Source organism: Toxotes jaculatrix, chromosome 22 (assembly GCF_017976425.1).
Source record: "Toxotes jaculatrix isolate fToxJac2 chromosome 22, fToxJac2.pri, whole genome shotgun sequence".
NCBI lineage: Eukaryota > Metazoa > Chordata > Actinopteri > Toxotidae > Toxotes > Toxotes jaculatrix.
Window position 1 is genome coordinate 16,687,151 of NC_054415.1, and position 27,548 is coordinate 16,714,698.

Consider the following 27,548-nt stretch of genomic DNA (forward strand, 5'->3'; position numbering starts at 1 on the left):
CTGGTATACATTCACACCAGGTATATAAAGTGCGTGAAGTCATGACGTAAGACGTAACTAACTAGGAAAAACTGCTAATTTTCTCACACGTTTCCTCTTTCGATGTAAATATGTTACACCCAGAATCCTTTACGTCCTTGTCGCAAATTACGACAACCCGTGCATTTATGTGTGTAGCCACTATTTTCAAATTGAGTGTTCCATCAAGTCAACATAGACGATCTATGGTGGCGCTGTTTTGCTGTGACGCGGCTCAGCGGCTGTCTGTTGAAGGAACTCGCTTCTCTCCTGCTGGATTAAATGTCTCAACAGAAACAGAAAGGTAACTTCTGGGAAATAAAACAAAGAAGGTGGTGACGCCTAGAAAAAACCTATCTACTGGCTAACTTTGGCTGTTGTATTCTCCCGGCCGAGCTTCCTTCTGTTTTATATTCCTACACAGCTAGCTAACATAGCTGTTTTATGTAGCATAAACAGATATCCACAGCTAGCTAGTATTTTCTCATTTCTCGCTTAGCAGATGTATCGATAATTGTTAGCTTATGCCGTGAAGAAGGCGTCAAATCAGGTCGCTATCATGAAAGAAGTGTTAGAAAACGGAGACAGAGAAATTCAGGCACCGTGGAGGCCTGAACGATGTTGAGTACAAACTGTAACTTGTGGTCTTCAGACCGTCTCAGTAAACTGAGAACAAGTAGCACTACTATAAAAATACTGAAACTGAACAGCAGCAGCTGTTTCCTGTTTACTTCAGTGCTGTCTGTCAGTTAACTTATATTTAAAAACATGTTTTCAGAAACTGATAATATATCATTATCCTACCTTCTCTGGCTTCACTTTAGTTATTCTCATTTCATTAGGATGATTCACAACACCCAGAGATGTGCATACACAATATAGTGTAGTATGCTTATGGCCTGCACAGAATTGTGAACATGAGTGAGGCTTAGATCTACTGTATCTACTGGAGTGATGTGGACAGTTCTGTTTCAAACTTTTGTCACATCTGTTGATATAAAGTTGCATGGCTTTCCTCAGTGCTAGTCTTTTGTTCATTAGTAAACAACTGCTCCATATTTAGAGTCTAGGTTCTGTGGTTCTTCTCTTTATGAGAAGTGACTCAACTGTTACATTTCAGTGTAATATTATCTCAAAGATCACTTCAGGCTGTTTTCCTGTTCTGACATCTATTCCCTCTGCTGTCTTTTCTTTGTGCACCTTCTCCAGGCTGATGAGTCCCTGAAGCCAGTTTCTTTTAACATGGATGGTGCACCTGAACCAGTGTAAGTTTTTACTGTGAATTCTGTGACATCGCCCTCTGACTTGATGACAGGAGATGAGACACTGCAGCCCTAGACCACATCATGAGTATCCAGAGACTGGGAGGAACGATAGGGGAGTCCCTGGGCTCTAGCCTGACGGTACGTATGAGTGGAGCAGGTGGTGGGTGGAGTGCTCTCTCCCTGAAACCTGTTTCCTCTGGGCGGATCGCCTCTCTCTTCTATACCATGGTTCCTACCGGTTATACCAAGCTGCAGGAGGAGCGGCTGGCCATGGTGGACCTCGGAGCTAAACCCGAGGCCAGCTCAATCCAGAACGGCTACAGGCAAGAGACATCTCACATTGAAAGCCGACGGCACCTGGACCGGGCCTTTCGGTCCTCCGTGACTTTATCTGACTGTGGAGATGGAGGGTACTCTGAAACAGAGCCCATGCTGGCTGAGAGGAGGCTCTCCGGGGAGGAGGCAGACGAGGAGGAGGAGGAGAACGATGAGGAGGAAGGGCAGGCATCTGATGAGCAGAATATGCCCAAGGAGTCGCCACTGGCCATGGCACTGCAGATTCTGGTGCCTTTCCTGCTAGCTGGATTTGGAACTGTATCAGCTGGAATGGTGCTGGATATTGTGCAGGTAAGCCGAGTTACAATGCAGCTATTATTCAAACAGTATCCAGTGCAGTTGAGAGCCAGGGTGGCATTAAAGGCTACATTTTAGATTACATTACAATAGATTCAGCTGTATTGGCATTGAACAATTACTGGCATCTAACCAGAAGTGCAATTAGACGTAAAGTGAATAGAAACCATATGAATGTTACTACTGTACTAATATAAATTTAATATAAAACAAGCTATAAATGAATATTAATAGTTAATGTCAAGGTTAAACACACACACACACACACACACACACACACACACGGCTATTATGAATAGTTATGTACAGGATATAAATGAACATGTACCTTGACGCCCTTCAACACCACAAGTCTTGTTTCCGATGGATGTCCTCACTGCAGGGCATCTGGGTGCCGGTGATGTGCCAATGATCTGTTGGGTGGTTTTCGAAAACCTTCAGATACAATAACTGATTTTGTTGTTGTTGTTGTTATTATTATTATTATTATTATTATTATTCCTTTGTTTCATTTTTGAGCGGCTTGGGATACTCAAAAGCTCACTACAATTGGTACATTGTCAGAATTAACACCCTGGCTTCCATGGGCCAAAGTGCAAGGGCCGTTTAGCACTGCTTGCATCCTTGATTATTATTATTATTATTATTGTTATTTTTGTAAGGGCCTGAGCACCAATGGTGCCAGACACATTTAAAATAACTTTTGAATATATTATTTGTTTGTGTTGTCCTCAGCACTGGGAGGCGTTCCAGTACATCACAGAGATCTTCATCCTGGTTCCTGCTCTGCTTGGCCTCAAGGGCAACCTTGAGATGACTCTGGCCTCCAGGCTGTCCACAGCGGTGAGACAAGCACACACACAGACACACACACGGTCAGAGTGGCACACTACCGCGGAAGTCTTTTTCTGTGCGGTATGAAGTATGAGGAAACTAACTAACTGAAGTGTTTTTTTTTTGCTGGTAAATACCACATTAGTGCAATATGAACAACAAAAGTAACCTAGTATATGGCTGGCTTATGGTCAATGTGTGAAATTGAGGAAGTAGTTGAAAACTATTGTGGAACCTCTGTAAACATCTGCTTTCAATGGAAAGTAGCTAAACCTAAAGAAAATCACTAAATATTGCTAGATATGAAATATGCTAATTATCTTATTTGTAACGTCATCGCATCATATTTGTAATCTGCCTAATTGTCAGTCGGTTTCAGCCTTTTATCTGTTTGCTTCTCTTCTACTCTTCTACTCATGCTACTCATGCAGCCGTTTCCATGCTGCTGCTCTGCTGCTGCTGCTAAAATCCTGATTTTATAACCACAGCATCGTCTGACAAAATCACCACACACAAGCGAAAGACACTTCAGAGAGAAAGTTATAAGGTCATTCGTGTCTATGTTAACTGCTGGTGACTGTTCTAGAGAAAGTGATTAAGGTTTGTCCAAAAGGTTTGTCGTCGGGTGCTTTTTTTGAAAGAAAAAAAAACATGAAAAGGACTCCGCTGGAATACTGACCTTGTTTTTCAGTGTTAATGGTCTCCACTTTCACTGTACCCCCTTCTTAGTTGAAGTTATAATTACTTTGGAAAGTTTTAAGTCAGAAATATCTTGAATGGGTTTTGGTGTAAGAGCTTTGTAGATTAGGAATTAACAGAGGAATTTGTTGATATAACAGACTGAGAGGTGGTTTCCATGTGAGGGAGGTGGGAAGAGCTACTGCAACTAGGACACCAGTTTCCTGTAGAGGGACATAGGAAGGGCTGCTGCAACCAGAGCCACTGAACCATCAGATGGCAAATTTATTGCTCCACTTGTTGTAAAAAGGGAGGAGCAGTGAGGAGGGAACAGATGAGGTTCTCAATGAACCACTGCATACATGTGATATCCCATAAAACTGTGTCATGTGCTCTACAAACCTTTGCAATTACTCTCCTGTCCATAGGTGCATGAAACCCCTACTCTGTAGTACCCTCTCATAAGTGTATCCGTGTCTCTGTTTGTGTCCACGCCTCAAACTCTGCAAGTCAGAAGTAGCGGAGGAAGTGACAGAGCAGAATTCTCTCTTTGTTTGGTTTTTGGCTCCTCATGTCATCCCACCCCAGATCCCTGCATACAGACTCCACATTCACAGCACTATGTCAACATAGACAGCGGAGCTCAGTGTGAGCTGATATACTCAGCGGTGTCCCAAAAACAGTTTGTCTTCGTGTTACTGTTGCCCTCCTCAGAATCAGTTACGAAACAAATTGAGTTTTGTATTAAGAAAAGGGGCTGGGACTACAGATATTTTTGTTTTTCTAAAAGCATGAAACCAGGCAAAAAAGGCATGTTTAACACTATGTCTCATAAAAATTTATGCTGGAAAGTAGAACTGAAAAGATTAGTTGCTGAAGGGGTGCCCCAGGTCAGCTTTCAGTCTTCAGAATGGACCATTCTTAGTATATAGAATAGACCAATCTAGAAACTAAAAGTCTCAGTTGTCTAATGACCCATAATTGTATAATGACTGTAATCTACAGTGTTGTCCATTCAAGTGAATGTGAAAGCGGTCTGCCAAAACAGGTAATATGACTAAAATAGTAAGACCAGTTGATAAAACTGGTTTAGTGAGATGGCCTAATCGAAAAGATGAGCTTCAGTTCCGGACCTCAGCTGAGATGAGAATGTTTTTAACTTCTCAAGGACTCAAACTAAATCCAGAAAAATCCTCAAAACAAGCAAGAAGTGAAATACAGGCCTGAGAGAGCCTCGCCAGGGAGGTGTCTGCTGAGTTCTGTGGCCCCGTAGACTTCAGACAGACATCGACTGCATCAGATCTGACATGAAAGATTAAATATGATTTAATTTGCAGTTCCTCTGGTTTTACATGTCAGAGGCAATTGATTTTGTCAAGTGCTATTCAACCTGTGAAAACAGTTGTGTAATGTAACTCTGTGGCTCTGGAGGAGCTTTGTCAGAGGCTGAGAAAATAACCCTGGTGATGTCATGGTGATGTTGTCGAGGTTATTTCAGCTTGGGCTTGGAGGCCACGAACAGAAAGCCTACATTACAAACTGGTGGTGTTAAAAGTTGATCATATGGTTGTTTATCAGGTGGGGTAGGCCTAACAAAAGCGTGCATTGTGGGAAATGTAGGATCTGGTGTTTTGGGAGTTTAAGGCATACGAGGAGCTAAAAGTCAGGATATTTTTGACCTTTCTTTAATCAGCCTCTTGTCTCTATATGTCAGTCCTGTGACAGACTGGCGACCTGTTCAGACATTAAGTTACATGTATAATGGATGGATGTCACTGTCATAGAAAACCGCCTTACTGCCTGTCTTTACTCCTGACACAGGTGAATGTGGGCAAGATGGATTCTCCAATAGAGAAGTGGAATCTGATCATAGGCAATCTGGCATTGAAGCAGGTAATATCACACTCAAACACGCACGCCTGGAATGCTCTGTGTACGTAGAATCAATAAAATAGTAAGACTGAGTACAGGCTCTGCTAATCATCTACGGACACACTGATAAACATTTTAGTGTTTTGATGATCTGTGTGTTCAGCATGTTACGCAATAACATCCGTCAGCAGGAATTATGTCATTGAAAAATGTACGTAGGCACGCTGTTGATGATGTTTCACAACAGAGTATAAATGGAGATAATTCCTATCTAAATAACCCTGTTAGTAATCCTGTGTTCACACACACAGTAATGCTTGTTTTCTTTCATTAGTACAGGAGCACAACATAACCCCCCGCCACCCCCCCTTCCTCTCTGTTCCAGGTTCAGGCCACTGTGGTGGGTTTCCTGGCGGCCATCGCAGCTGTGGTTCTCGGTTGGATCCCAGAGGGGAAGTTCCAGATGAGCCACGCCGTGCTACTCTGCTCCAGCAGTGTGGCCACGGCCTTCATAGCCTCCCTGCTGCAGGGTAAACACAGTCCAGCACTGTTAAATTAAATAGTGTGGAGAAGCTGGGTCAGACTATGTGTAACAATATCTGAAAGTCACCAGCCATTTAATGACCATTAGTAAAGCGCTCCACCCTCCTCTTGTCACGTGCAGGTATCATCATGGTGGGTGTAATCGTGGGTTCCAAGAAGACAGGCATCAACCCAGACAACGTAGCCACACCCATTGCTGCCAGTTTTGGTGACCTCATAACCTTGGCAATCCTGGCCTGGATAAGTCAGGGCCTCTACAAGTGCCTGGGTGAGCAAATACCTTTTACCTTTAGAAGACCACCACAGTCACAGACACACTAAATGACCACATCAGGAGCTGTGACACATGGAGAGCCAACAGTCTGCAGGCTTTCATTATAACCAGCTACCTCAGTAGTGGTTTTACTCACAAGCCCTTCCCGTCTTGTAGTCCAATCTGACAGATTGCTGTCAGTGGGTGGAGTCTTAAGGTGAACCCCTGCAGACTGTTGGCTCTCCATGATTGGTCTGGATTGTTCCTGTGATGCTGTTTCAGAACCATCCACAGTCAGTTTGATGTTTTTCCAGCTGTGGACAACTTGTGTTCCTTGACTCCATGTGAACATGAACGCTAAGCTTAAGCTACCTTAGAATCTAACATGAGTGATGAGCAGGCCCCACACAGAATGTGTGCCCGCAGAAATTCCGACGACACAGCAATGCAGATTTCCACAGATTTGAAACGAATAGAGCTGTTGTACAATGCTGTTGGTAAAAATTAGAATGTTAATACATCTCCAACCCCCCTCTGCACATGTCAAGAAAGTTGTGCCTTGTTTTCAGAGAGCATTTAAACCCAGGTTTACCAGGTTTAATCCTGTACCCTAGTTTTCAGTTGTTTTAATGGAGTGTGTGTGCTGTTTTTTTTTTTAAATCAAAAACAGTCTTTGTTATCTTAAATGAATATTGTAAAGCCAAAAAAAATCATTTTGCTAAAAATTAAAAAAAGTTTTTTATTTTGGATAACTGCCAAAAAAAAACCAATCTGCAGATTCCCTTTGGTCATGGGTCACTCGGCCTCAGGTTATATTGTGATATTTCATTAATTCTGAAAGCTTTTGATTATAATAGGTTCTGGAATGAAGTGACACAGTCCAGAAAACACAGGAAATTCTAAATGTTTTCAAAACAGTGGGGTAAATTTGGTCCATCATTTAGAAATGTTCATTACCCTGGATGTGTGGTTGTTGTGGTGCTGTGTAGTGATACACTTCCCCCAGTAGAGGTCCCTCCTGCCTCTCTCTGCAGCAGCTCCAGTTGCAGAACAGACCATCCCTTTTCCACCCCACCACACATTCCACAGAATTCATGTCACACCCAGACCTGTGTTGCACCACCTTGCGTTACTTAATAAAGGCAACACTGGAAGCTGTCTCATTCCAGCTGTCAGTTCCTATTTTATAACATAGATGTTCACCACTGTGAAAGGAACAGTTGAGCGCTGTGAGCTAAACGTATTAAACACACTTCAGAGTTCAGATTGCCAGGATAGTGCAGTGAGGCTGTGTCATTCCCAGGACAGTAGTGTGATTGTTCTCAAGCTTGGTCACGCCAACACTTTGCCGCTAAATAGGAACTAATGGTCAGTTTACTCTCAGCTGCACAGGATTTAAATCAAATGATTATCTCCACAGCTGAGAACTTAATGCCTCTAATGCTTCTAATTTTGAGGCAGACCACCTGAGTTGAGACAAGACATAGTAGCTGCCAACTCGAGTCAGTCTGTAGGAGTTTATTTATAGAGTGCTTTTAACCAATGACCATTGTTGCAGTGCTTTAGTGAGATGGAACAACATATGCACAGTGTGTGTGTGTGTGGATGTGGCAACATTCAGGGAACTGAATTCATGGCCTTAGACAAATGGGAAGAAATGGCTGTATTTTTGGATGGATTTTTAAATTAATAAATCAGTTTAGCTCTAGACTCAAATACTGAGGTACTGGCTGAGTTTACAGCTGCAGAACTGGATTCAAAAGGGTAAATCACAAACATAAAGGTCTTCCAGAACAGCTCTGGAGTTAAAATGTCTGGGATAAAGAATGTGTGCTGATAGGTCGAACAGAAAACCCAACATAGCACTGTAGAATGGAAAGAAATGCTGGTTCTTTAAGTTTTTTTTCTTTAAGAAAACTACTACCAAACAAGAATTATGTGGAAAAAATAATGACACTATAAATTAAAGGTAATTTGAATTATTTCATGTTTTTCCATCTGTTTACCACAGCAGATGGGTCTAAATAGTACAATACCCATAAGCGTGTATGCCATACTCGCCTAGAATCTGAAACTCAGCTTTTTATTTTAAGACTGAAGGTCTGGGTCTGCTGGAGCCCGTTATACTCTGAACTGAACTGAACTGAACAGTGGGGCCTTTCTTTTGGGATGGTTCTCCTAATGACAGATATTTAGTGCTTGGAACAGGATCTTGCTGGAAACATCTGGCGGCCCTAAACAGGTGCTTTACCCTAATTACTCTTTCAAAATTAGTTGTGTTGTGCTTTATTGTAGTTTGAACAAGAGGCATGGTAGTGGAGAGAAAGTCAGGGAAACCTTCTCTGTGTTGTGTGTGTCCTTTCCATTTGTTCTTCTGCTGTATCTCACACACAGGAAATGGAAAAGGAAAGTAATAACCTTTCCCGTTTAGAGAATTCAACCAGCTCATGGCGGCCTTTAGAAGATTCAGATTTCCATTGTTGACCAACTCAAATTTCATTCAAATTAGCGCAGCTTGTTATTTATTCATTTATTTTTTAGTTGGGTATGAATAGTTTGACATTTTGGGAGATTTTCCTAATGACTTCAAAATCAGCCATTAGTATTATGGTACCACTGACCCACAAATGAAGATCATCCTTTTTATTGAGTACAATTTTTGTTAGGGTGCTTTGTGCCTATATAAAGCCAGCACATTTGAAAGTTCTTCAGATCAAAAATGGCTAAAACAAGGAACTTAACACAAGAAACAGGCCTAAAGAAAGATAAAAGATTCTCAGCCAGGAAGGGTACAGCTCCCGCCAGATAGCCAGAAAGTGCAGATGCAGTCCTTCAGCAGTTGGATACACACTGCAGAAATATAAACAAACAAACAAAGCTTGGAAGACAAACCAAGATCAGCAAGATAATGCCCCTTGCCACGCATCCAGGTCAAATAGAACTTGGCTGCAGGGGCACAATATCCAGATCTTAGAGTGGCCAGCTCAATCCCCGGACATGAACCCCATTGAAAATCTTTGGTGGATTATCAAAAGGTCTGTTTCAATGCGGAAACCAAAGAATTTGGAAGAATTAAAAACAGTAATTCAAGAAGAATGGGAGAAGATTACCCTTCAACAGTGTGAAAGGCTCGTGGAGAACATGCCAGCCAGGATTAAAGCGCTACTGAGTACTAAATATTAATTTTGTTATGTGATGGTTTATTTTTTGTTCAGTTTTGTACACATTCTTTGCTATTTGTTAACTTTGATACCGACAATGTTGAGAACTGACATGTTTACACCATCAAGAATTTAGTTTTGCTATTTTTTTTCTTGATAACAAAAGACAAAAGAAATCATTTGTTTTGTTTGTGTCTGTCTGATGCAGCCACACCTTGTGAAATTCAAAAGATTTTTCTGCAAATATTTCATAATATTACATAATATTTGAGATTGTGTAAAATTTTAAGGGTGTCCAAAAACTTTTTTCCACCACTGTATATATATATATATTTTTTTCACCTATGTGGTGGCTTTACCATTTCCCTAGCGCATGCTGCAGTAGGCTCCAAACCACCACCCAAAGAGGGAAAATGCGAACAGGAAAAATAAATAGCTCTTTTCCTCTTCCCCAGATTCCTACCCATACGTGTCGTCACTAGTTTGCGCCTTCTTCATGTGTCTGACTCCCCTGTGGATCGTCATCTCCTCCAAGCACCCGGCAAGCCGCACCCTGCTCTACTCTGGATGGGAGCCAGTCATCACTGCCATGGTCATCAGCAGGTATGTGTGTTTGTGTATGTAGCTGTGTGTGTGTGTGTGTGTGTGTGTGTGTGTGTGTGTGTGTGTGTGTGTGTGTGTGTGTATGTGTGTGTGTTTAGACTTCAAAGGGGAAGGAACAGTTATTCTGCGCCTGTGACTCCTAGCGTCTGGTTTGCTTGATGACTCATCCCCTTAAACAAATTGCAGCACCCGAGCTCATAACACCCTCAGGTCCCCTTGAGCCTGGCAGCCTTACAGTTACAGCCAGCAGGAAGGGAATGGATGTCTCGCTTGCTCTCACTCACCCCCTCGAGCACTCACCTCTCAGCACTCAGTGCAGGTGATTCCATATTTCTCAGGCTTTAATAGAGGAGACAGAAAACACAAATATTGGTTCTGGACATTGACAAATCCATCTCTTGTCCTTTCTCATTCAGTGCAGCTGATGAAGCATTTTTCATGTTATTTATAGAGAAGTACACCAGCCCACTGTGGACATCATTTAGATAAAGACAATGCTCCGCTTGTCTTTCCGTGCCCCTTTTTGTCTCTCTTTGTCTGTCTTTCACACACACACACACACAAACCCCAGTTAATGATCTGATTATGTTGTGTTCCCGCAGCATTGGAGGACTCATCCTGGACAAAACAGTGTCTGACCCAAATCTTGCTGGCATCGTGGTGTACACCCCGGTCATCAACGGTGAGTCACGGATTTCGCACTCCTTCCATCACTCTGAAAGGTTTTGAGGCATCGCTGTTTGCAATTATAGCCTGGGGTGCGAGGAGACAGGGATTCGGTCAAATATTAGACCAAAGGCTACGAGGTGATTTAGAGAACAGCTACACATCAGAATCAGATTTATTCGCCAAGTACGCATACACATACAAGAAATTTTTTGCCGGCAGTTGTTGTTTCTCTAGTGGTAAAAAACAAGGTAACAAATCTATATACAATATGTACAAATATACAAATATGCAATAAAGTGCAGTATGAAACATGAAATGGGTACCAGTCCAGTAGTGAGTGGTGCAATAAAAGGGTAAGAATATGAAAATACAATAAATATGAAAATAAAATAAAATAAGACAAAATAAAAAATAAAATAAAATAAAATATGCAAGTTAGCTGTTAACTGTTACTAGAGTGACTGCTGTGGGGAAGAAGCTGTTCCGGTGTCTGCAGGTCATATGTTGAGAAACCCCCCTTGCTTGTGTATTTACTGTGAAAGACCAGGGCAACAGCGCTCATGAGAGTCACTGTTAAAGGCAGTATCCACCATAGATGACCCACCACTTGACACATTGCTGCGGAGACTTTGATGGGTAAAGAATTAAATATTTATTTTAATGTTGTATAATTCATGCTAGGGCAATATACTGTGTTGAGGAATGTTGGTTTAGTGGCAGAAGTTAAATGTTCAAATGCAACCTTAGCGTATGTTGTTGAGTGTTCCTAAATATTTATGGTGAGAAGTATATTATGTATTTAACTGGAGTGGTTATTAAAGAGAACCTTTGTTAATCAGCGGCAGTGATACACACTGGTTTTATTTTACATGTCGGACAACAACGAGCTGCTTAGCTCGGAAGTTTAGGGTGCACAGAAAGTGTTGTTATTTGTCTTGTTTATCCCACTGAGGTTTGTAATTAATGCAGACTTTGACCCTTCCAGATGAGATAAAAAAAAATAAAGTGCTTACACAAGATGGATGACACACAGTAGAGTAGTCTTATTTGTGCTGTGCAGCTCCCAGGTGTGAACAAAGTAGAAGTGAAAAACAAAAAAGAGAGCAGTCAACAGTCCCCGGATAAACTGAAGCTCATCAGCATAAATAAGTTACCTAATGAGACCAGCTCAGGCAGTAGGCCATGGCCCGTCTGTCTGCACTTCATAAAACCGCTCTTCATCCATTTCCTCTCTCTTCCATCTCCCAGTAACGGGCTTGGCCACAGTTGCCAGGGCTCTGTCAATACCATCACAACAAGAGATGAGCTTTTAATTAAATGGCATTAATGAGAGACATTTAACGAGACGTTGAGTAAGATTTTGACTCCTAATTGGTGTCCCGTCGAGACGTATCATCCTGGACAGTTGGGGAATCAGAAGCGTGCTCTGGTTTATGAGTTCAAGGATGTTTTTGTGTGTAAGGAAAAAAAAAAGTCTCTCATTTTAAACAGTCTTCGTGTGCATTTCAGCTGATTAAAATGCGCCACGGGTCACGTCCTAATAAAAACTGCAATTCAACAAAGGGCAGACAGAGCCGAAACAGTAAAATAATAAATTGTGGATGTTTCACCAGAAGGGAATGGGAGAGGGGGTGTGAAGAGCTAAATAAGAAAAGACCGGTTAAATGAAGAATAGAGGGAGAAAGCCTTCTCTTTTACCACTCTGACCTCCACTATTTCATTTTAATACATTTAGGCTGTTTAATGCAATTCCCTGAAAAAGCAGGGTATCTGTGTCTGCTTAGTATATATTAATATTTAAGGTCTGATATTGAGGAAGACACTGCCAGTTCATTTCCTGTTGTACTTGTTCTGTTCTTTTCAGTAGCCACAATATATCACCTCAAAAACAAGCCTGGTGTTTTTGCCTTTATTTTGATTTTAAATCCAGCTTCAGGTGCCCGTTATAAAAGCCTTTGATGTGAATTTCCTGAGCCTGCACATATCATATTATGTTATTCATCATCTTCTCTTTTTTTTTTTCCACTAGATAGCACTCAGCCGAGTCTTTAATCTTTACTTGTCATCTTTGCCTTTTCTTCTTCCCTTCTGTTATTTGTTTTGAGATAAGGTTTCTGTCTCTTTTTTACATCTCACTTCCACCTATCCGTTTTTTTTCCCTCTCTAGGTTGTTATTTCATTTTATTTTTATCTGCATTTTTATTATCGTGTCACGTCCCTGTGTTGGAGCTGTTCAGATAAACAAAAGGGAAATCAAACCTGGTGAGGAGCAGGATGAGGTGATCATTCAGACAATTTCTGTGCCCCCCTGCCCCAACCCCCAAACCCTCCAGGCAGAGCAGCCCAGCTGAGAGGAGCACAGACCCCCCCATAGTTCCCCTTGTAGCCTCACAGCATCCCAGCCCCGCCATCCCTCATCCTCCTCAACCTCATTCCTCCTGTCGGAACCAGTGACCTGAAAAAGCTAGATCGCCCCCCCAAACCTCCTTCACTCTACCTCTGCCCCCCTGCTGAGGTTGTAAGAAAACCCTCCACTCTTACCTCTTACCCCATTTATGTTTTGACATAAAAACTGGAGCAAAAATATATTTAAAATTCCAAATTGTGCTTTCGTGTGATATTGATGCACATCACACTTAACTTAGTTGCATTGCGCAGGATGAATAGGAGATGGTCACGGCTGGGAATAAGTAGCCACAGTAGGAAAAGTTCAGATGTAGATAAGAAGTTTAATGATGTTTGAATTTCATTTATCAGCAAGCCAGAGGAATCCTGGTTCACAGTGACGCTATCATGACACTGAAAAATGGATCTGGATGTGTGCTGATAAGGAACTGCGTGAGGTTGGGGGAGATGACATTTTCTAGATGGTACTGTGACACCAACTTTGTGTACCCATATATGAAGGCGAAGATGACTCCTGGTCTCGAGAACCTTGGCAGGAGAGGAATTTGACAATGAAAATCTGGCATGGCTGGATCTAACTGTTTCCCCCTGCCTCCAGTCTATGCTAAACTAGGCTAACCACAGACGCTAGATCTATCAGTATATCAATTATCAGTACAAGCAAAGCCTCTTCCTTCTCAGCTCCTCTGAGCTTTTTTTTTTTTTGCAAATATGTGAGTTATCTTTAGGGGCCTTAGTCACCAGACTGTGGCTAGAAGGAAGAAAGACACATAAACTTAGTCTGTGTGTTGTTGACACGGCTGGAATAAAGCGGTCAAATTGGGATTAGTCAACTTTAGTCACACCCTCTGTGTCTGTGCTACCTCTTAACCTTTGGTTATTCTATGAAAATAGAACTGCAGAGCTGTTTTAAACAAGGAAATACTGTGATGACTTTACTGTCTGGGAAAAAATGTGGTAAATGTTGGTGAAGGTATGGAAAACCTTACGCCAATCATTCTGTAGCTTCTGTAGCTGACATTCATCTCCTTAAAAGTCTAACTCCTCACCAAAGCTATGGCAACTGAGAGCAGTGATTGGTCAGCTTGGGCTTCCTATGTTTTCTCCTACAAGTTTCTGATTCTGGTGAAGATTCTTTTTTTATAGTGAAAGCAACATAAAGAAAGTTAAATAAAGGTATAATCATCTTGATCTTTATCATGTTGCCAAGTTAGCATACCCACAAGTCAACAGTCGCTCGTCGGTTAGGATTAGTGGATTAGAGGATTAGATTGGTTATGTCCTGATCCTGAAATTCACTTTGCTCATCTTTATAGTATTGTGGTGCCAAGCGCAGCATGCACAGTGCATAGGTGGAAGGAAATGTGTAAACAGATGGAGGGTTCAAAACAGACATCTAAGAACTGTGTTTGTTTGCGGAGTCACAGAGTCAAGCTTCTGCCACTTTGGTGACTTTATCAACAAGAACAAACTAAATACATGGAGCAAATGCACAGCAGTATCAGAATTATCTGTAACAACTCAGTACTATTTTTATGTGGGAGACATTCTCTGACCCGACACTTCTTTTTACTGAAGCTAGCATTTGATATTGGTTCATTGTCATAAGAATGCTGCCCTTTAGGAGAAATGCAAGGGTTGGGGTAACGTCCTGATGATTAATGTATCAATTAATTGCCAAAGTGATTGTCAGATTAATCAATAATGAAAATAGTTGTTTAGTGCAAATAAATAGCTGTTTTACCTGCATATGTCTCATGGACTTCATTAATGCAGAATGTTTTTGCTCCAGTCATGAACCATTAATGTTTCTATCATGTCCAGGTATCGGGGGTAACCTTGTGGCTATTCAGTCCAGCCGGTTCTCCACTCACCTGCATTTCCACTGTGCTCCTGGGGAGGTCCCTGACGAGGCCAAGGGATGCTACTACCCCTGCCGCACATTCTGTGGTACAGGTCAGTAAAAATGTGCATATACAGACCATTTAATAATATCACACACTAATTCAGAACACCTGTACTCCTCTACTCCTCTCACATCAAACATCAGTATGTCATTTCAGACACTAACTCTGGCATGATTATTGGTGTCAGAAGGGCTGATTTGAGTGTTTCTGGAACTGCTGATCAGAATCAGAATCAGAATAACTTTATTAATCCCCGTAGGGAAATTCTTACTGTTACTTACAACTCCCAGCTGAAAATGAAGAAAAGAGGAAAATTGCACGTAGAGTGTGTAGTAAGAGAAAAAAGTTTCTAAAATAAATAAGTGAAGTGAAAACAAAATAAAAGTATAATGAAAATCAAGTAAAAACATTGCAATACCCCCCTTACAGTGTACATATACTCCAATATCAAACAGAACAATGTAATACAAATAATAGAAAAATAGAAAAAATAAGACATCTTAATATTTGCAGATATGTACATGAGGTTTGTGGTTGATGGTTTAAAAATGAAGTATACACAATATACATGAGTCCGTGACTCTTACAGTTCAGAGTTATATAGTTTGATTGCGACAGGCAGGAATGATTTCCTGTGTCGCTCTGTTGTGCAGTGTGGAACAATGAGTCTGTTGCTGAATGAGCTTCTGTGACTGATCAGCACATGGTGGAGAGGGTGTGAAGGAGAGTCCAATATTGTCCTAACTTTGGACAACATTCTCCTCTCCAACACTGTGTTCAGTGAGTCCAGTTCCTCCCCCACAACATGGCTGGCCTTCAACACAAACCTGAATCTTAAAGGAAGGTTTTTTAACATCTCTTAGAATCCATGCCACAGAGAACCAAGGCGGTTCCTAATAAATAGGTGACTGAGTATGCACATTGGACATTGTTGTCTAACTTTGGTATGATAGGTGTGAGGTACTTTTATTGTGGCTATTATTAATATTATTAATACAGTGCTGGTTGCTGATTATTTTAATTGGCTTTCACACAAATGCCCATGCTAAAAATGTGGTCTGGTGGTCTGCTGTACTGCTGTTTCTCTGTCCTACCAGGAAGTTAATTGCTGTCTCCTGGTCTCCCAGGTGTAAATTAATTCCTTGTTAGAAGTCTAGAATGAAAACCAGCAGGACTCTGAACCCTGGTAACAGCAGGTGGGCTGATTTAACTAGCACAATTTGTCACCAAGCTATTCAATCATGAATTTAAAAAAGAAGATACCCACAACTTTGTTTCCTCTTGCAAAGACATGCTTTCTTCACATTCACGATTAAAGGTCCAGTAACTAATTCTGGAGAAAGACTAAAGATTTGAACTCAACAGCAAAACGAATACACCCCTTCCTTCAGTAATCCTTCAGAAGCTCCACCCCCACATTTATGGATGCACGCACCACTAACAACTGGGCTAGCTGACCAAGAGAGAAATATGGCACAATCCACAGTGTCTTATATACGGAGCCCCTCTGGTGACATTGGATTAAAAAAAAAAAAAAAAAATTATTTAGTTATTATCTCGTGGCCACGCATTATTTTTTTTTTATCCAATGTCACCAGAGGGGCTCCGTACTTATACAATGTAGAAGTGGATAGTCTTTGATATAGCCGTAGCAAAACAAACATTGTCATATATAACGTCATCCAGCAAACAACGTGCACACAAACACAGAATCCAAAATACAACAGAGTTAAAACTAGCAAGAGTTAGTTGTTTAGATTGTATTTACAAAATAACAGTGACAGAAGAGAGGGTCGTATGTTTATAGCTAAGATAGAATTTAAGGTAATGCTACCTAGCATAGCATTTCGAATCATTTATCAATTCAAATAATCTAACCGTACTAGCAAACTTCTGTTTTTAGGTCACTGTGGCTATAAAATCCTGTGCATGTTGTATGCATGAATACCATGATATAGAGCAACAGAACAAGGCAGCCAATAATGAAACTGTTAGCTAGGTCGTCAGTTAGCAAACTGTTGCTACAATTAATGCTGCAAAGCTAACATGCAGAGAAGATGAGACGGTTTTTGACAGCCAGCACACCAGCTCCAGACTGATAATCTCAACTCTCCTGCTACTATAACATCACATCAACAGTATTTGTTGGCAAACTAGAACATAAGAAATAAATATGTGACATGGAAACCTGCTCGCTAATGAAACACTTGGGATTAGCTATCATGAGCATTAGCAAACAGGACAACACAACACTGACCTATTGGCTCTGTGAGACTTAGTAAAGCTAATGTTTTACATTTGTTAAGCAGAAGCAAAGCAACCTCCACATCCATTTGAATGACTTTCATCTTGTGGAGGTCTCTCTACAGTTGAGATCCCTGACCCAGGTTAATGTTGCTTTTCGCTAACCTGTGGAGGTGGAGGTGCACATTAGTACGTGTCAATTTTATTAGTGCTTATTAGTGCCTTAGTGGTTTTGGCTGAATCTAAAAACACTATTGGATTTGAATCGCTGACTTTACCTTTTTGTGTTTTTTTTTTTACCTCAGGAGCTAATCATAGGTCTGCTCAGGTGCTCCTCCTTTTGGTGATTCCTGGTCACCTAATCTTCCTCTACACCATCCACCTGATGAAGAGCGGCCACACCACCCTGACACCAATTTTCATGTCTGTCTACTTGGCTGCTGCTATGCTGCAGGTGAGCACTTGATGCTTTAAATGCCAATGTGTGCTTTAAAATCTAAGTTTCCTGAAACAGTGTAGTAGTAACAGTAGGAACAGGCATTAATGCTTTTATTTTAATGGTTTTATTTTCAAGAAGATTTCAGACCCTGGTACTTTAAATTGCAAAAACCACTCGTATCACCTGCACCTCACTATCATGAGACTTGTTCTACCCAGCCTTCCACCTAGATTCTTGTGGTGTTTGCTGTGTCAGCTAATGCAGGAATCTGGAACTTTCTAGTAGCCTGTGAGTTAGTCATGGCGACATCTTTTGGCAGCTAATGCTAGCTTGAAGCTTTGGCGAGCTCACGTGGCGAGCTCACGTATTGATTGACAGCCGTGATGAGCTCCCCGCCCCCTACTTTGGTCTCCTCTGATTGCTTAGTACGTTAGTAGTAGGCTGGCTCAAAAGGTTAGGAGGTAATGTCTCTGCACTATGGCCAGTGTGTGTCATTGGCTTCTGTGACACACACTGGGCATAGTGTGACACACACTATGGCCAATGTGTGTCACAGAAGCCAATAACAAAGTTATATACTGTAGCTTTAATATTAATAACTGTACTGTCTCGTAAATGAAGTTTTCCAGGGAGTCAGAGAAAGATGAACTTGTAGTGTAGAGATGCAGGTGCGTGTGTCCTATGAGTTTCTACAGCGTTGCGGTTTCAGTCAGTGCCTGAAGGAATCTGACTTCTGTGCATTTTTGTTTTGGCAGCAGTCAAGATAATTATAAAGGAGCGACTTGAATGACGAATGACTGGCTTTGACTTTCTCAGGTGCACCCTGATCTGTCTGAACGTCTGCAGTTTGAAGAGTTTAACTGGTGTGTTTTTGTGTGTATGCATCAGATGCTTGCTTTGCTCAAAGACCTCTTTTTTAAGGCTTCCCTAAATCTTTAATGTAGACATGGAACATTAGGATGTAATCCCAGCGTCTGAGGAATTGGGAGACTATCCAAATCACTTTAGTGTGCAGCCAGTAGAACTGCTTTAAGCGTGCTTGAGTCCCCAGGCAGAGCATCACGTGGCAGAGACAGGCCCTTGGGGTATCAAGATCAATTTATTGGTTTCATTTTATTGCCTTAAACATCACTTTGCCATCTGATTTTCAGTTGTCCTGCAGGGTTTACAGGGTAGGTCAGGCCAAAAGGGCGACAAGCCGCTGCATGTCAGAATGATTCATGAACTTGTTTGTTGATCTGTCTTTGCGAAATCACAGGGGAAATCGCCTGAATCCTGCTTTGCACGATAGTCTCTGCACTACTTCATCACAGCAAAGCTAGAATAGAACAGTTGTTTACTGAAGCAGGAGGCAGAAATTACCCATAGAATTTCATCTGCTTTGTCATCAGTGTGGTTTGCACAGACGGTCAGAATAGCAGACACTAATTATTAGCTGCACATAGTGTGCAAGTTCAATAAATGTAGGTTGTCCTAGTGCTGTATTCAATCCGAGGCTTATTTTTAATACTGCAACATGGATAAACGCTGGACTCAGATCTTTATTTTCCCTGAATGGAAACTTATTTCCAAAGCCTTCATGAAAAACATATAGATACACACAATGCACATTGTACAGCAGGCATGCGGTAGAGCCTTCTTTTCACATTCACATTCAAGCCTTTCCATATATCTATATATCTCCACATATACTTGCATGCATACACACAGTAAATTTACTGTCACTGTATTACACTCAGTTTTTCCAGAGAGAATCCACTTATTCTGTTGGCTACACCAAGCAAAAAAAAAAAAAAAAAATACTGAAAAATATATGACAGTGTCGCGTTGTTCCCACCCCAACATATAAATACAGACAGAGATGAAGATGATGGCAGAGTGGAGAATATGGACTTTTAAATATTTAAATACTATAAATAAAGACATGAGCAGAAAGAGATTGAAACCAAGACAAGTAGCTGTACTGCTGATGAGCTAGTGATATGTGTGGGACAAAGTTACATCCTGACTATTACTCATTAGTTAATATCCCCCTATTTCTTTAACTGTCCTTTGCCTCTGTTGCAGCACCTCTGTTGCCAAGGCAGAAAACAAAAGCGCTAATATGCTTGCTGATGGTGAACAAACTTAGCTTGGTTTCCAATAAATTCACACAGTTTATTCAAAAGACATATTTTTGCCCTCAACTGCTGTCTCATAACTTTTCATATTCTTTGGTCAAACTTTACCTAAGTTGAACTTGATGCTGATTAACTTTGCTGCTGTGTTCAAATCCAGTAAAATCACAGCTAGTGTTTTGGAATGAATTAAAATTAGGGTGGACATTTTAAAACATGCTGTGATCACCAAAAGGGCGACATTTCTCCATTGCCCCCTCTTTATCTTGTAGTGTGATATTGTGTGTCTGTATCTCTGAAAACAAACGTGTGTGTGTGTGTGTATATACTGTGTGTGCGGATTATGAGCAGTGTGTACTTTCCAGTGGCTGCACCTTCAGTGAGCCTCTCCAGCTATACTTCAAACCAGGCTGTAATGATGTTAATAAAAATTCTGCCACTCTCACCATCAGCATTTTAAGTGTGCAAAATGGGGCAGGGGGTGTGGGATGATTCATCCGTCCTCCATGGTATATTAAAGTCCCTCATTTCACAGAGAACATTTATTTTAATATTTTTTTTTCCCCATGTTTGGAATAGAAATGTAAACCTGCAATTCAAATATCCAACTGCCAGAAACCCTTAACACAGGCTCATATCCATTTCCGATTTAGTATATACAGACTTTAGAATATAGTTTTATTTTTTTGTCTCTGTGCTCTACATGGAGTGAGACACATTTTGGCAAAACTGTCTGTGGAATTTGATAGTGTCATTCAGTTAAAGTTAAAAAGTAGCGTAACAGTCTGTTTCTTTAATAGCAGCGATAAGCCCGAAATTGCACATGGTGTGGTTTGATAATGTTCTATTTAAAGTAAAAGCTGTAGAAAATTACACAAGAAATTGGAAACATTTCTGCAGACCAGCTTGCCTCTTTGTGATATCTCCCGCCAGCCTCACAGTACGATCAGCAAGCAGAGAAGAGAGAGAGAATGTGGTTAAACTAACCAGTAGCTGTTGTTTTTACACAAATCTCTAGTAAATAAATAACCAAGGACTAGACAGCGCGATATAACAATGCTTTATAAGGCCACAGCAGGTTCAGACTAAGAATAAGGCAAAATAAACTAAGGTAATATAGGGCACACAGAGGTGTCAAAAAAACCTCAGCAAAAGAAAATAGATTGACAGTTTGGGAGTCAAGGTTACACAGAGTTTAAATGTCATGAATATGCATGGACGATGGTAATGTAATGTTCATGGGAATCACGATACCGGGAGATTTAATTATACTAAGGCTAAAGGTCAAGGGGTCAGAACACATGTTAAGGCACTTTAAGAACAGGTGAAGACCTCATTATTTCAGTGGAAGGGAGTACTCATGGGTCAGACCACACCTGTTTTCAAGCTCAGGCCTTTATTTTGATCTCAACTACACACTTAAAAAGTTTTGTGAGTGCATGTTGCACTATTATGATGCTAAACACCAGCTAAAGTCCTCACAACCACCTCTGTGATAGTTCCTGCTACATTAGGTAAATCCAGGACCACATTTTGCCTATTGCAGCTGGTAACAGGTCGTTACATGCTAATATTATCTTTTATAATAGAACATTCCTAATTTTCTTGCACTTCTGCTTCCTCTGAGAGGAAGAGAAGTACATTAGTATTACAATACAAACAGTAAATGAATTTAATGATACGGACTAAAGGTGTGTCACTCTCACATTCACACCTACACAAACTTTGTATGAGTGGTTCTTGCAGGAGGCCCCATGTTTGACTAAAGGTTACTTATTTTTTGCACCACTTTCCTTCCATACCTTTAAATGCTTCTGCTGAGCAAACTTAAATGCCGGTGTGTATGTAGAGTGTATTCTAGTCTTTGTTGAGTGCAATTTTATTCAGGTCATGCTCTAGAATAAGTTATTCTACAAAATCAGATCAACAAAGTGAAACGGCTCGTAACGGTCTGCAAATCAAGCACTTCAGTGAGCAGTTATTTGGAAGAGTTACAGCTAAATCCAATTATGTTTAGATGATAAATACTTGCAGTGTTCTAAAGCAGCAGTAGAGTGACATTAATACCATGTATGTTCTTTCAGGCAGAATTTGCAGGTTTCTTTGAGCACATGATTGCAGACTTAAAGGAGTATCAGAGACAGAGGGGGCTCAGAGAAGTAAATCCGAGCAAACAGAAGAGGGAACTTTGTGTCTCTCTCTGAGAAAACCGATTAAAACAGGGTTTCTGTCTGAATGTATGAATATTCCACAAGAACAAGATATACAGTGGTCTCAGAGTGTATTCAGATCCTTTGCGGTTTCACTCAGATTGTGGTCAGGCGCTTCCTATTTACTTTAAATATCCTTGAGATGTGTCTAGAACTTGATTGGAGTCCACCCGTGGCAAACTGAATTCATTGGACATAGTTTAGAAAGGTTCCACAGTTCATTAATAGCAAGTCAGGACAATAACCAAGCCATGAAGTCCAAGAAACTCTTTGTAGATCTAGACCTGGGCAAGCTAATAAAACCATTTCTAAAGCTCAGAGTGTTACCAGGAGCAGAGTGGCCTCATTAATAGTAAAATGAAAGACATTTGGGACCACCAGGACTTAATAGAGTTGGTTGTCCAACCAAACTGAATAACCAGGCAAGAAGGGCTTTGGTCAGGGAGGTGACCAAGAACCCAAAGGTCACTCTAACAGAGCTACAGAAGTCCTCTGCAGAGATAGAAGAAGGACGACCATCCCATCAGCACTCCGTCAATGAGGACTTTATGGTAGAGTAGGTTCACTGGTGACTGTCCGTGGGTGTGAATGCAAGTGTGAATGGTTCTATATGCCAGCCCTATGATAGACTGGAGACCTGTTCAGGGTGTACCCCAAAGTCAGCTGGGATTGGCTCCAGCCTCCCCCGCGACCCTTAACAGGATAACTGGTTTGGATAATGGATGGATGGATGTTTGCTACCTGTGTAAGTGATGTGTAATTGGAGAAACTGTCACATCTGGGCATCTCAGGAGATCAAACAGCTTTATCTTGTAGACGCTTCCTCTCTCTTGCCACTCAGATATGATCAAGGAACCAGATACAGTAACGAAAGAGACTGCACTTTGTTAGATTTGTGTTTCTTTTTTTTTTTTTTTTTTGGCAACTCTGGCTCCAGGAAGAACTGACAACCTGAAACTTTGCACACAAGTATCTCCCTCTCATTCCCTCCCTGTCTTGCTATGTTTGTCCAAGAAAGAAAAAACCCAAACGAGACTAAACCCTGGATGAAAACCTGTGTACTCTAAGAGATGGATTGTGGTTGACAGCTTAGAGGCAAATGATTGTACAAAAGCAGAGAGGATGTCCAACCACGTCGCCCTGTCATCATGAATAAAAGACAAAGCTACAACACCTTTGCCGATGAATAGCAAGGTTTGACAGCCTGTTGTTCAGCTGTGAGACACTTTGATGGCGTCGTGACCAAACATTATTGGAAAGAAAAGAGCAGGATGACATGTTGCTCAATCACAGAATTGCCCCCCAAGTCAAAGACAGGGTTGTCAATAGGTTATCAGAATTATTATCAATTGTACTTGCTCCCACTTCATACCATCATCCCTGCTTGTATTCTTAGCATGTTGGTATCTTTCGGTGCCTGCTATACTTTTTTTGTTTTTGTAATGTTTGCACCGCCAACCCTCGACAGCTCGTTTCCCCATGAAATTATAGATTCATCCTTATCTTTTAATAGACTTCTCTTTTTCTCCGGGCACCGCTCCCTCCATGCGTGGAAACTTGAATTATGAATCCCACTATCTTAACTCGTCTCCTGCTCTGTCCATTACTCCTTCCCCTCTCTGTTTCCACTACACTTGAAGTGTTTGTGCTGTTGTACATGGCGTTTTGAAGCAGTTATTGATAATGTTATTGATCATTTTTATATTTCTCCATCTTGCTTTTCCATCTGTGCTTTGTTTGCACCTTCTCATCCTTCTCTCATTTGCTATATTGGTTTTTAATGTTGCTATCAAGAACAAAAAAACATTAGTTGCACTATAACGTAATAATAAAACAAGTAACCTAAAAATAGCTGTTGCTTTTATCCTTATTTTCCTTATCAAGAGTCTACACTTATGCTTAGCAGCTCTGTGAGGCTAATACTGAACTACAGTGCTGCTTTAAGCTTAATATTAATGTCAGCATGCTAACATATTCACAATGACAATACTAACATCCAGATGTGAAAGCAGTTATGTTCACTTACCACAATCTTAGTTTGGCGTGTTAGCATACTAACATTTCTTCATTAGCTCTAAAGACAAAAACTACAGCGGAGGTTGATGGGAATTTTATCTTTCTTGCAGATATTTGATCACAACCCAATAAAGTCCTGGACAAATAAAAATGTTGACCTGATTAATGGCCAAAGAGGAAAACTCAAAGGATAACTAGTAATTATTAAAGACCCAAACCACAAATGAGTGTGGCGCTAGATGCTAGTATCTAGTACACCCTATTGTATACTTAAAAGTGGATTAGTTTCAATCTAGCATTTCTTATTGCACTGAGAAGCATCTGTTTTAACCACAACCCCTCACATGAAACCATCATGTCTCTACTGAAGTTGCTAATATAATAGCTATAGCTTGAACTTGAAGCATGTGGCTAATTACAGTTAATTTATGACCTACCATAATTTCCGGACTATAAGCTGCTACTTTTTTCATACGCTTTGAACCCTGCGGCTTAAACAATGATGCGGCTAATTTATAGATTTTTACGGGATAACAAGAGAGAACAACAAAAACAGCGAAAGAAGAGACTGAGACAGTGTGTGACGAAGTAATTCTGAGGCTGTTCAATTCTGACACTGAAGAAGACGCCTTCAGTTGTTTTAGTGCGCAAGAGTGAGAGGAAGATAGCATTAATGACTTTTCTGGTAGGCTGCTGTATTTTTTCCTTTTTTAACCAGCCGTTTTACTGCCATGTTACTGCCGTGTTACTGCTGTGAACGGCACTGTTCGGAAAAAAGTTTTAAAAATCTTTTGGTGTGCCATCTTTCTGTGTAAATATCATGTTACAATGTAGACACCTGCGGCTTATATTCAGGTGCGCTCAATAATCCTTAAATTACGGTAAATGCCAGCAGTGCCTTGGGGTCTGGAACCCGGAGAACCAGCTTTAGATTGACAGTCTTGAGGATTTTTTTTAAGTGTAAGTCAATGTGTTGCTAACGGAACTGTTATTTCAAAGTGTAAAAACTTTGGTGGTGGGTGGCACCACGGTGAAGAATGTCAAGCAAGTCTGTTAACAAGTCCTTTAGCTTAGCTGTTTCATTCCTGCTCTATGTGGACCCATGTCTGGTCTTTCTGAGAGAACTGAGCCCACCTTCTTTCTCTTCCAGGTGTTGCTGTTGTTGTGTATATCAGACTGGATGGTTCATTCCATGTGGCGGAGCGGCAAAGACCCGGACAGTTTTTCCATCCCTTACCTGACTGCTCTGGGGGACCTATTGGGCACCGCCCTGCTGGCTCTCAGCTTCCACTTCCTGTGGCTCATAGGAGACCAGGACAGCGATGTAGGGGACTGAGGCAGCGGCCGGCACGACGGGAACCCTGCTGTCTGCCCAGCTAACTTCTTACGCCTTTTATAGCCTTGGGCGCTCTCGGGTCACTGGCCAACACATTCCTCTGCTCCATATACTGGATTGGACTTCTCTTAAACCACATGATGGTTTATAAACTATTTTCTGATCCTGGCTTTTTTCTACACATTTAAGGCATTATATTTCATAAACAGAGACTGTTCTGAGTAGCAATTCTGATTTTCATGATGATTTTGCACCAAAGCACTTGCAGATTATTTTGCTGGTTTTGCTGGAGAACATCAACCAGATGAGCATCAGTGGGAAGTCTTCTCCCAAAAGAAGTCTTTTTTGCTGGAATATGTTTTTGGGATTCTACCACCCACCATGTCACAAGATTTGTTTGTGTATCACTGCTTTGCACCATTGCACCATCAGTGACATTAACATTGGGGTTGAGGCCAAGAGAAGTGAAGCCTGCTGTTATTTTGCTTCAGATTGACTGTTGAACACACTTTTATTTATATCCCCACCCAAATTTCTAACCTGCCTCCTTGGTTCTCAGCCTTTGTGGCCCTGGGGACCAGCTAAGTAAATCAGATCCAGTCTTGAGGACCAGCATCTGCGACTGCGGTAATTCTGAATTGAAATACAAATAATTGCCAAGACAAAATAAAAGTGGTAATGTTAAAGGACATTTTAATTCTAGTATAAAACCATCATTGCAGCACTTCATGGTACCAGCTCACAGCCAGTATTCAGTAAATCCCTCCCCTGAACAGTGACTGTCCAATTGTTGCTTAACAGCTGGAACTAAGTATGTACAGCTATTGTCTGCGAAAAGAGCTTTTGTTGGTATTTAAAGAGCTTTGGAGGGTGGTGGGACGGATTTAACAGTGGCCTTATCTGCTCTAATGGAAGATGCAAATGTTAGCATGTCTGCGTGCTAGCTAGCTCATTTACCTACAGTGGTAACTCAGCATTACTTCCAAAGCCAAGGAGCACATCACAAGCTAACTACACTTGCATATTCATTTTGTAAAAACTGTCAGATAGTGTTACATTTGCCAAACGCTGTCCTCTGTCTGAAAAAAGCCTTTTGCGACATTAAAAATGAAAACATACAAACAAGATTATTACCGGGTTAGGTTAATATGAATGAATGAATTTTCCTTTATCATACAAATAACTGCTAGCTCTTCACTGTTCTTCACTTTGTGGTGGTACTGTTTGCCTGGGACGTGCTACTTTGGCCTCAGTGTTATAGCACAATATTGTGATGTAGCCAACAAATGCACCATCAGTGATGGGTGTAGCAGGCAGGAAGTGAGGGGATCAGGGTGAAAGGTCAAGTATTGCTTTGCAGAGGTTTAGAGACATTTGCCATTCTTGGCTTCCTGTTATATCCTGTAAATGTTAACACACAGCATAAAATCCTTTGTATATCATGTCAATTATTCATTTATCTCCTCTGATGGGGGGTAAGTGGGGCGTGGGGAATAAGGGGTGGGGTGGGGGGGGGCACTGTAATGTCTACATGTACGCACACAATTAGCAAATTTTCATCTTGGCACAGTCAGATTTTCTGCTCATATCAGGGATTTGATTAGAACCAGTGTAAAGGAACCGGATTTAACACCAGATCCCTGACTTTTTTTTTTTTTTTTCAGAATATGTCTGGTTTAGTACGTCTGAGAAAACTGACTCAGTCATTCCCTGTAGCTCCGAGAGGAACGACATGAATAAACGCTTAAATCAAACCACCTCTTTATTCAAATCTGTTGTGCATGTGACTGTGACCAGTGGCTCTCTTCAAACTCTCAACATGTGCCTCTTGAGATTCACTGGTTGACAAGGTTTTTCTCTCTGTCGTGCCATTAATGCAGTTTTCTTTCTACAATGTTGTAATACAGTGCAATGAATTGATGCTCTTTTTGTACTCTATTTCTGAAGAGTTTGGTTGGGTTTTAGCACTGGCTTGACTCTACTAGCTATCATTAAAGGTGTCAGATTCTCGGGTTCTTCTGTTTGCTTTTGAGGCTCATGTGGACCAATAATGTCAAAATAAAACGTCCTTCAGTTGAAAAGCGGCTCATTTTGAGTTATTGTGTCTCGTGTACCTTGAGGAAAACCTTGGACTCAAGGATGAACTGATTTGAATTTGGTCATCAGAGGTCAAAGGTCAAGGTCACTGTGACCTCACATACATCCCATTCTTGTGAACATTGGTTCTGAGGAACACCTTGAGGGAATTTCTTCAAATTTGGTACGAACGTTCTCTTGGACTCGAGGATGAACTGATTAGAATTTGGTTGTCAGAGGTCAAGGTCACTGCAACCTCATAAAACTA

General features: G+C 41.1%; 1 protein-coding gene across 1 annotated transcript; it reads left to right on the forward strand.

Moving 5' to 3' along the window:
- Positions 1–197: 197 nt before the first annotated feature.
- slc41a2b (solute carrier family 41 member 2b) lies at positions 198–27,279 on the forward strand. Its single transcript, XM_041030614.1, has 11 exons — positions 198–322; positions 1,228–1,910; positions 2,652–2,759; positions 5,250–5,321; positions 5,686–5,830; positions 5,965–6,111; positions 9,713–9,860; positions 10,463–10,542; positions 14,760–14,891; positions 17,392–17,540; positions 25,019–27,279. Exons 2-11 carry the CDS (start codon positions 1,365–1,367, stop codon positions 25,202–25,204), a joined length of 1,713 nt encoding a protein of 570 aa, XP_040886548.1. The 5' UTR covers positions 198–322; positions 1,228–1,364; the 3' UTR covers positions 25,205–27,279.
- Positions 27,280–27,548: the final 269 nt, after the last annotated feature.